At 65.7% G+C, this 9,185-nt stretch overlaps 4 protein-coding genes across 4 annotated transcripts in view; 1 reads left to right on the plus strand and 3 right to left on the minus strand.

Moving 5' to 3' along the window:
• Positions 1-488: 488 nt before the first annotated feature.
• EMIHUDRAFT_218761 (6-phosphogluconate dehydrogenase) lies at positions 489-1,832 on the minus strand (the record flags this gene model as incomplete). The annotated part of the gene is made up of 2 exons (XM_005759377.1): positions 489-534; positions 1,405-1,832. 2 exons carry the CDS (start codon positions 1,830-1,832, stop codon positions 489-491), a joined length of 474 nt encoding a protein of 157 aa, XP_005759434.1.
• Positions 1,833-2,006: 174 nt separating this feature from the next.
• On the plus strand, positions 2,007-2,403 carry EMIHUDRAFT_218762 (hypothetical protein; the record flags this gene model as incomplete). Its single annotated transcript, XM_005759378.1, has 2 exons — positions 2,007-2,317; positions 2,382-2,403. The coding sequence occupies 2 exons, from the start codon at positions 2,007-2,009 to the stop codon at positions 2,401-2,403; spliced, it is 333 nt and encodes a 110-aa protein (XP_005759435.1).
• A 549-nt stretch (positions 2,404-2,952) lies between these two features.
• EMIHUDRAFT_218764 (hypothetical protein) lies at positions 2,953-4,450 on the minus strand (the record flags this gene model as incomplete). The annotated part of the gene is made up of 5 exons (XM_005759379.1): positions 2,953-3,126; positions 3,420-3,534; positions 3,641-3,744; positions 4,066-4,164; positions 4,232-4,450. 5 exons carry the CDS (start codon positions 4,448-4,450, stop codon positions 2,953-2,955), a joined length of 711 nt encoding a protein of 236 aa, XP_005759436.1.
• Positions 4,451-7,288: 2,838 nt separating this feature from the next.
• Positions 7,289-9,185, minus strand: part of EMIHUDRAFT_218766 (hypothetical protein) — a gene marked incomplete at both ends in the record, with an annotated part of 3,177 nt that continues 1,280 nt past the window's right edge. The window contains 3 exons of the mRNA XM_005759380.1: positions 7,289-7,426; positions 7,526-7,583; positions 7,663-7,700. Of these exons, the coding sequence (XP_005759437.1) occupies positions 7,289-7,426; positions 7,526-7,583; positions 7,663-7,700 (234 nt within the window). The remainder of the gene's footprint in view (positions 7,427-7,525; positions 7,584-7,662; positions 7,701-9,185) is intronic.

A 9,185-nucleotide genomic window follows, 5' to 3' on the forward strand; every position in this document is an offset into this window, starting at 1 on the left:
TCCTCCCTCTCCGTGGTCCCCAGAACCCTCCCCGCCCCCGCCGGTCCTCCTTTACGGCCTCTCTCCTCGCGCTGGTCGGCTCGGCCAGGCAGGCCGAGCTCGCTCGTTCTGGTTTCTCCGAGCACCTCCACCTCCGCCCCGCCCGCCACCGTGGTGGTTGCCGGTGCAACCACCGCTTCCGCAGTCGGCGCCGAAGCCTTCCGCGAGCCCCTCCAACCAAATGGTCCCGGCGGTCGGCGGTTGGTCGGCGGGAGATCTCTGGCCGCTCGCCGGCGGACAACGCGGCGGTTGCCGGGTGGAGCACGGCGCGTATGGTTCGGTTGACACAATTTTGGGCGTGAGCGAGGCCGAGTGCCAGGCCCTGTGCCGCGATAGTCGAGATTGCCTCGCAACCGACTACCACTTCACTGGCGGGCCCGAAAACAGCTGCGATCTCCACAAGAAGCCGGTGCTGCACGTCCTCCCGATGGGCGAGCACGCGTGCCGCATCAAGCCCGCCCCGGGGCAGAGTGGCTTTCGCGGAGAGACATTAGCCTTCAACGGGGAGGTGACTCACCTGCCGGCGCCTCCCCTCCCTCGGCCGCCTCCGCCACCGTCGCCGCCATCGCCGCCGCCATCACCGCCGTCGCCGCCACCACCGCCACCGCCGCCGCCGCTGCCTCCCTCGCCACCATCGCCGCCACCACCGCTGTCGCCGCCACCACCGCCAACTCCACCGCCACCGGACAGCCCGCCACCGCAGTCCCCGCCACCGCCACCACCGCCGCCTCCCTCGCCACCACTGCCGCCGGACAGCCCGCCACCGCAGTCCCCGCCACCGCCACCACCGCCGCCTCCCTCGCCACCACTGCCGCCGGACAGCCCGCCACCGCAGTCCCCGCCACCGCCACCACCGCCGCCTCCCTCGCCACCACTGCCGCCGCCGCCCTTCCCGCCGCGACCCCCGCCGTCGCCACCGCAGTCCCCGCCACCGCTGCCTCCCTCGCCACCATCGCCGCCACCACCGCTGTCGCCGCCACCACCGCCAACTCCACCGCCACCGGACAGCCCGCCACCGCAGTCCCCGCCACCGCCACCACCGCCGCCTCTCTCGCCACCACTGCCGCCGGACAGCCCGCCACCGCAGTCCCCGCCACCGCCACCACCGCCGCCTCCCTCGCCACCACTGCCGCCGCCGCCCTTCCCGCCGCGACCCCCGCCGTCGCCACCGCAGTCCCCGCCACCGCCGCCTCCCTCTCCGCCGCCACCGCCACCGCCGTTGCCACCGCCACCACCATCGCCATCTCCGTCCCCGCCACCTCCGTCCCCGCCACCTCCGTCCCCGCCACCTCCGTCCCCGCCACCTCCGTCTACACCGCCGCCGGCGCCGCCGCCCCCTCCGCCAGGTAATCGCTCCCGCCACACATGATGGAGAGTGACGCCGCCTCGGCACCGACGTCGCCTCCGCTCACGGGCGCGTCCAGCGCCAGCACACCCTTGCCCGCTGCGGCCGCGGCGACTCTCTGCGCCAAGCTGGGTGTGCTCGTGGTGCAGTCAATCAGCAGCGATCCTGGCTCCAGCGCCTCCAGCACGCCGCCGCCGCCAAGTGTGACCTGCTCGACATCTGAGGGCGCTCCAACCATCGTGAACACTGCGTCGGCTCCATAGGCGGCATCCATAGGCGACGACGCCAGCCGAGCTCCAGCCTCTACCAGCGGCGCGCACTTGGAGGCGGTGCGGCTGAATACCGAGAGCTCATGGCCCGCCGCCATGAGGTGGCCAGCCATGTGTCGGCCCATCACGCCGACACCGACCCAGCCGATGCGCATGCGACCGCCGCCGTGGCCACCCATAATGGTAGAGGGCTGGGTTCGGACCCCTTGCCGGATAGGGAGTTTTTTGGGATATACTTTGCCCACCAAAACAAAGCCAATTCTTGACTTGGGCCCTCGGGGAGGTTCTTAGCGGAAGAAACGGACAAGGCTTCCTCCTCACATTCACCGTGAACGCTGATCCGGAGGAAATGGATGACCCGGCACGTTACGGCGCAATCACCCAAGCGCAACACAAAACAAAGCGCCAAGGCCTTGAGGACGATTAAGGCCGTCTTTATGAAGCTGGACAAAGATGGCAGTGGATCGCTGGACAAGTCGGAGCTCAAGGAGGTGGTCGAGATGTACAGCGGCGAAGCGTTTGACGTCGAGCAGTTCTTTGAGTGGTACGACACGCATGGCAAAGCAGACAGCACGGTTGACCTGACTGAGTTTGGTTGGTACCTCGCGGACGTAGCCTTGTCCTTTCCGGATGCCAAGGCGGCCATGCCGGCCGTTATCCAGGAGTTCGATGAGCAGGCGGAGCTGAGAAACCCCAGTAGTAGACACTCTCTCCCACATCTCTAGTAGGAAGGGCGGCGTCGAGCCCTAAGCGCTAAAGGCTCGACCGCACCGTCACTGGGACTGCCCGCCCTCCACACTCACTTATGTCTTACCCCCTCTCCTAGCCCTGGGGAGATGTAGGGGGGTGTGGGGACCGGGGTGTGGAGGAGATCGCGCTCGCCGTGTCGCTGACTCGCTGTGGCCGTGTGCGGTGTGGCCCGGCGGTGTCGACCCCGTACGTGTACGCGAGGCGCTGTTCACATAAGCATAAACGCGCTAGCCCCGGGCCCGACATCGCACAGAGACAGGCGCTGTTCACAGTTCTCAGACCTTGTTATGAGAAAAAAAGGAAAAAGTAAAAGACGTCCTTTCACACAAAAACACAACCCCGCGGACCCAAGACACACAAAAGCACAGACAGTCGGCGCTGTTCACACAAAAGCATGCCCGATTCCCGCACGAGAGCACGACGTCAACGATCAAGAGGCGGGCATCCATGCAAACCGAAGCCGGCGCTACATGAAGCACCACTACGTGTGTAAGATTGTGTAGCACTCTCGCACTCCCACACGCAGGCTGCGGCCCTCATGCTACGGCCCTAAGCCGGCGGGTTGAGAACGCGCCCGTTCGCGACATAGACGCGCCGCCAGCTGTACACGCCCGCGACGGCGAGGCCCGCCCACCGCGCCCACGGGGGCAGCGTAGACAGGTCGAAGGCCGCGGCCGCCAGGAAGGCGGCGGCGATGAGAAGGAGCCGCAGCTCGCGGCCGGCCTATGGGGAGATATGGGGAGATATGGGGAGACATGGGGAGATATGGGGAGACGCAGCTCGCGGCCGGCCTCGATCGGCTGGTGCTGCGCGTCCAGCCTCGGCCGGGCCGCCTGGGCAGTCAGAGAGGCTGACAGTAAGTGGCGGGCTGAGAATTCGGGCCTCTCCCGACCCGCCATCGTTGCCTAAGGGAGGATCCTCTCGGCCACTAGACCATGACAGATCAGAGGCGTACTTTACATGCCCTGTCCCAGCTCCCCCACTCCTCACACTGGGTTTGCAGTGCGCGGCCTCACCCGCCCCTCTCGCCGCCGCTGCTCGCGCACGGCGTCGAACCACGCCTCGCGCATTCCCCAGCCCTCGGGCGCATCGTCAGCGGGGACCGCAAGGACGTCCTCGGGGTGGACGCGCCTGTTCACAGCAGTAGGTGTGAAGAAACGCTGTTCACAGGTGGAGGACGTCCTCGGGGTGGACGCGCCAGTGCGTCTGGGCACGGCAGCGCTGGTGGCACGCCCACGACACGTCGCCGAACTGCTGCGGCGTCGGCTGGTAGCGGTACATTGGGTGGGGGATGCGCTGGAAGCGGCGGCACTGCTCGCACTCATACCGCAGGGTGTGGCGCTGGCCCATCGAGCAAGCCCCACAGAGCTTGAGCCGGCCTCCGCCTACGTGTTGAATACGCCAACATGAGGGCGGGAAGACGGTACTGTGCAGCGTCTTCAGAGCACCGCGTGAAGACAACGGAGAAGAATACAGTGAACACAGCGGAGTACGGTCGAATACGGCTGAGTGCGTGTCCTCTCGAGTGCTGGTTGGGATACATGAACACGCATTCCGCTTCTAGGGGCCTCCGCCCCGCGTCTCGACGATGACGCGCACCTAGGGTTAGGGTTAGGGTTAGGGCTAGCGGCCTCTGCCCCGCATCTCGACGATGACGCGCACCTGCTGGCACAGCGTGCACGTGTCCACCGCGTCAGCCTCCTCGATGGCGCCGCCCGCGCCTACAACAGCCAACGGTGATGCGTCGGCGTCGCGCGACGCCTCACGGCCGCCTCCGTCACCCGGCGCCGATTCTCAGGTAGGACCGGCAGTTCGGGCAGCGGCCGACGTTGCCGGGTGCGGACGCGCAGATCACAGCGATGCATGAGTGGCAGTAACGGGTCGAAGAGGCTGCCGGGATAACGCAGCACGGCAGCCGTGCCTCGCCGGCGGCCGAGGTGTCATCCCAGCACACCGCACACTGGAAGCTCTCGCCGGCCGGACGTTCTTGGGGAGGCTCGTCGTCGATCGGTGCGTCATCGAACGGTGCGTCAGCCGGCTCCGACATCTCTCTGGCCACAGCAGGCAGGTGCTCGGGTGAAGCCAGCGCTGCTGGTGGCCAGCGCTGCCGGCGGCCTTGCTACTGTGGGGGCAGTAAAGCGCCGCTCGCTGCTCGGTGTGAATAGGCCCGCGGGTAGTCTCACCCCATCCCCAGGGCCTCCAGGGCTCGCACCTCAACCTCTCACAGACCAGCGCACAGCGCCATAGGACGTATTTTCTTCTCATAACAAGGTTGTGAACAGCGCGAGAGGACGTATTTTCTTCTCAACAACAAAGGCTGTGAAAAATGCGCGCGGGCCTTCTAGGCCCGCGGGTAGTCTCCCCCCCATCCCCGGGGCCTCCAGGACTCGCACCTCAACCTCTCATAGACCAGCGCAAAGCATGGCATCAGGCGTTCGCCAGACAGCCGCCCCGCCCCGCCCCGCCCTCCCCTCGCCCGCGCATTGGCCACCGCCCTTCGCACACTGACACATAGGCGCTCGAGACCTCCTCTCGCTGCCTACTCGCTGCCTCTGGGGAGGAGGGGGAGACGTAGGGCGGGCGCCACTGCGCTAGGGGCCTCCTGGGTGGGGTTGGTGGGGTGGGGCGGGTGTCGGAGGAGGGGCATTCATTCGGACGCCGGCTCTTGTGGCGAGGACGATGGCTCCTAAGGAAGCCGTCGTCTGCGCCTTGTCTGCCGTGTGAATCGTGCGTGTGCGAGAGCCTTTTTGCGAGAGCCCATCCGACCCCCGCGACGGTTACAACGAGCCGTCCTCTCGCGTGTAACGTGCTGCACCAGACCGCGTGCACCAGACCGCGTCGCGATGGCAATGCTTCCGCTGTGGATCGGTCCTGTGGCTGCACGCGTCAGCAAGAGTCCCATTGCCAAGCTCTGGAAGGCCCTTATCATTGCCATCTACCTCTCTGTCGGCATTCTCTTCTACCACGTCGGCGCCACCGTCCAAAAGCCCTGTGACTTGCAGACTGTCACAGAACGGTGCCCCGATGCTGATCTGGAGTGTATTCTGGGCTGCTTCGAGCGGTGGACCGTCATCGACTCGCTCTACTTCTCATGTGTGTGTGTGTGTGTGTGTGTGTGTGTGTGTGTGTGTGTGTGTGTGTGTGTGTGTCTCACGTCACTGCATCCTCCGCCGGTTCCTCCCGTCGCCTCTTCTTTGTTCGAATGTTTTTCAATCCATCCTTCACGAAGCCCTCCCATGTAGCTAGCGTTCTTGGCGAATGTCTCGAAATGGCCAGCAGGCGCTGTCTGCTCGCGGTCTGTGAGGGCCGCTCGTCCTCCTCGCCCTTCTTTCGTCCTCCCGTCCCTCCCCTCCACCATGGCCTTCTCGGCACTTCTTTCTCCATCCGCCTCGCCCTGCCTTTTCGCATCGTGCCGTTCGCCCTCCATTCGGTGATCTCCATGGCTGTCCGCCCCTTTTTGGGTGGCGCTCTCGATACGGTTGCGTCAACCTCGACGTCGCTGTCGCCCTCCCCGTCCCCGCCGGCGTCCGTGCCTCGGTTCGCGTCATCGGTAGCGTCTCCGTTGTTCCCTCGTGCCCCGCCGTCGCCCTCTCTGCTCGGGCCGTTAGCGATTTCGCTCCTCCTGCGTGTCGCCCCTCCGTCCCCTCCCCTTTCTTCGTCGTCATCGTCGCTGTCGCGAAAGCCCTCCGGTCCCTCGATTCCCTCGCCTATCCCCTCCGCTGCGTCGTCCCAGTTTATATCCTCATCCTCTGCGCACGTCGCGTTGGCTTCCTCTCTCCCCCTTTCCTCCCTGCCCCTCTCGCTGTCTGGTGTTAATGGACCCCCTTCCTCTCCCTCGCCACCGTCACCGTCTCCATCCCCGTCGCTACCGCCCTCCATGCCCGCCGCCCTTTGTTTCACACTCGTCTCTGCCATGTCCGCCGTCGCCGCCGTCCTGTCTGCTGCGCTCTGTGCTCCGTGGTACAGTCGCTTATTGTTGCTCAGGATTAGCTCACGCACCAGGACAGCCTCCTGCTCGTTATTTTGGCTTGCCGATATGCATCCAAAGTTCCACGCTAGCTCCTCCTTCGTCACGTCTATCTTTTTGCAGTATCTCGCGAATGCCGTCCGCGCTTGCTGGGGTGTTATTGCGTTCGGATCCGCCCTGGTCCCCGCCCTGTATCCCATCTCCTTGCGGTGGCTCCTGTATGAGTCCCCATATGACCATGTGATTTCTTGGCCTTCCTTGACTCCCCTCTCTGCAAACAGGACCATCACCTGCGCAGCTGCCTTGCCTAATTGTATCTCCTCGTAGCGTACGAAGTGCGTCGCCCTCGTGCCTCGTTTCGGCTCATTCGATGCTGCAGGCCAGTCGAAGTTACACCGCGCCGCGACGCTGTCAAAGTCGTCCCCGCTCTCGTCGTCACTTCCATCCAGCTGCGTCCCCCCTGCTGCCGTGTGTCGTGATAGTTCGTCTGGTACTGTCTCTGGTGGCTGCGCCGTTCCTGTCCGGAAGATCTCTCCAGTGTAGTTCCCGGGGACGGGCGGCGCGGACCGTTCCCCGATTGAGGGCGGAGCCCCGGAGAGCGGAGGGCCGACGCTCGGTCGCTGTGCGCACACGTGTCTGTGCTAACGGCCGTGTAACGCGTGTAAGCTGTAACGCTCAGAGAGCGTTACACTTACAGCGCTTTGCACCTCTTTAATTTGGTGTACCGTAGTCCGTACTACGGAAACCGTACTCTCACTTGTACGTACTCTCTCTCACCTGTACGTACTTTTAGCTTACTAGGAGAAAAGGGAGTCTCTCACTTGTACGGCTAGAGAGTACAAGCATGTGCACTGAGAGTTCTCTTCTCTACTTACTGACTAAGCTGTCTCACGCGAGCTCAAAAACGCTTGGCCGCTGCTATGGCAGCCAGAGGCTATCGCCCAAGTGAGAGTCGAGGCACGCCATCCGCAGGAGGAGACGCTGCAGCACGCTGGAGGAGAGGCGGAGGTAGCGAGACTGCCCGCCGGACGGCAGGAGCTCGCGCAGCAGCCGCACCTGTGGTGTGGGGAGATATGGCGGAGATATGGCGGAGATATGGCGGAGAGATGGAGGAGAGATGGCGGAGAGATGGCGGAGCTTGCGCAGCAGCCGCACCGCCTCGGCGATGACCGCGGCGAGCTGGTGGGATCCATCGACCTCGTGCATCCCCCACCTACTCCCCGCTCTCGTGGCGTGAGGTCTTGCGAGCTCTTTGTCCGCCGTCGTGCCCCCCCCCCCCCCCCCCCACACACCGCATGACGACGCACACGAAAGTCGGATGCGCAAAGACCTGCGGCCGAACGGGAGGCGGTGGCGGTGGAGGCGGTGGAGGCGGTGGCGGTGGCGGTGGTGGCGGTGGCGGTGGTGGCGGTGGAGGCGGTGGAGGCGGTGGCGGTGGAGGCGGTGGCGGTGGAGGCGGTGGCGGTGGTGGCGGTGGTGGCGGTGGAGGCGGTGGCGGTGGAGGCGGTGGCGGTGGTGGCGGTGGAGGCGGTGGCGGTGGAGGCGGTGGCGGTGGAGGCGGTGGCGGTGGCGGCGGTGGCGGTGGAGGCGGTGGCGGTGGAGGCGGTGGCGGTGGCGGTGGCGGTGGCGGTGGAGGCGGTGGAGGCGGTGGAGGCGGGGGAGGCGGGGGAGGCGGGGGAGGCGGGAGGAGGCGGGAGGAGGCGGGAGGAGGCGGGAGGAGGCGGGAGGAGGCGGGAGGAGGCGGGGGAGGGGGCATCGCGCGGTTGCGTGCGTGGGTGGAGAGGGAGAGGGGCACACCTCGCCGACGAAGGAGGTGATGAGGTGAAGGCACCTGTTCACAGCTGGAGGTATGAAGAGACGCCGTTCACACCTCGCCGACGAAGGAGGTGATGAGGTGAAGGCACCTGAGGTGGAGAGGTGAGGTGGGGTGGAGGGGAGGGGAGGTGGGGTGGGCTTGGGTGGGGCGGGGTGACGCGAGGAGAGGAGAGGAGAGGCGTGAAGTGAGGAGAGGCGAGGAGTCGTGTCGAGCTCTCGGAGATCTGGGGAGATGTGGGGAGATGTGGGGAGATGCGGGGAGATCTGGGGAGATGCGGGGAGACACAGCGGGGAGACAGGACTCACTGCATCGTGTCGAGAGGCTTCGTCGCGCGCACGCCGTGGCCGTGCACAAACTTGAGCGAGTAGTTCCTGCACCGTCTCAAGCCTACGTGCTGAAGACGCCAACATGAGGGCGGGAAGACGGTGGTATGCAGCGTCTTCAGAGCACCGCGTGAAGACAACGGACAGGAAGACAGCTGCACACAGCTGAATACGGGTGAAGACGGCGGAGTGCGTGTCCTCTCGGGCGCTGGTTGGGAGACACGAATACGTATTCCGCTTCCAGGGCCCGAGATCTGGGGAGATATGGGGAGAGATTCCGCTTCTAGAGGCCTCACCTCACGGGGTGAGCCGCGTCGTCGACTACTTCACTGACCAAGACTAGCGCGCGCGTGCTGTGCTCCTCTGCCCGCAGAGCGCCACGCCCTCGACCATATCTCCCCATATCTCCCCATATCTCCCCATATCTCGTGTTCCTCTGCCCGCAGAGGTCCACGCCCTCGACCACGCGGAAGCGGCGGCCGCTGCTCAGCTCGCGCTTCAGCTGGGGAGGGGGGGAGAGGCGCGCTGGTCAGCCGCGGGTCTCATTAGGCTGGTGCTCCGCTCGCTGCGAGAAACCGACGCTGCGGCTGCTGCTGCTGCTGCTGCTGCTGCTGCTGCTGCTGTCTGCTGCGCTGGCTGCTGGCTGCTGCTGCTGCTGCTGCTGGCTGCTGCTGCG

This window comes from Emiliania huxleyi, assembly GCF_000372725.1.
Source record: "Emiliania huxleyi CCMP1516 unplaced genomic scaffold EMIHUscaffold_80, whole genome shotgun sequence".
NCBI classification, from domain to species: domain Eukaryota; phylum Haptophyta; order Isochrysidales; family Noelaerhabdaceae; genus Emiliania; species Emiliania huxleyi.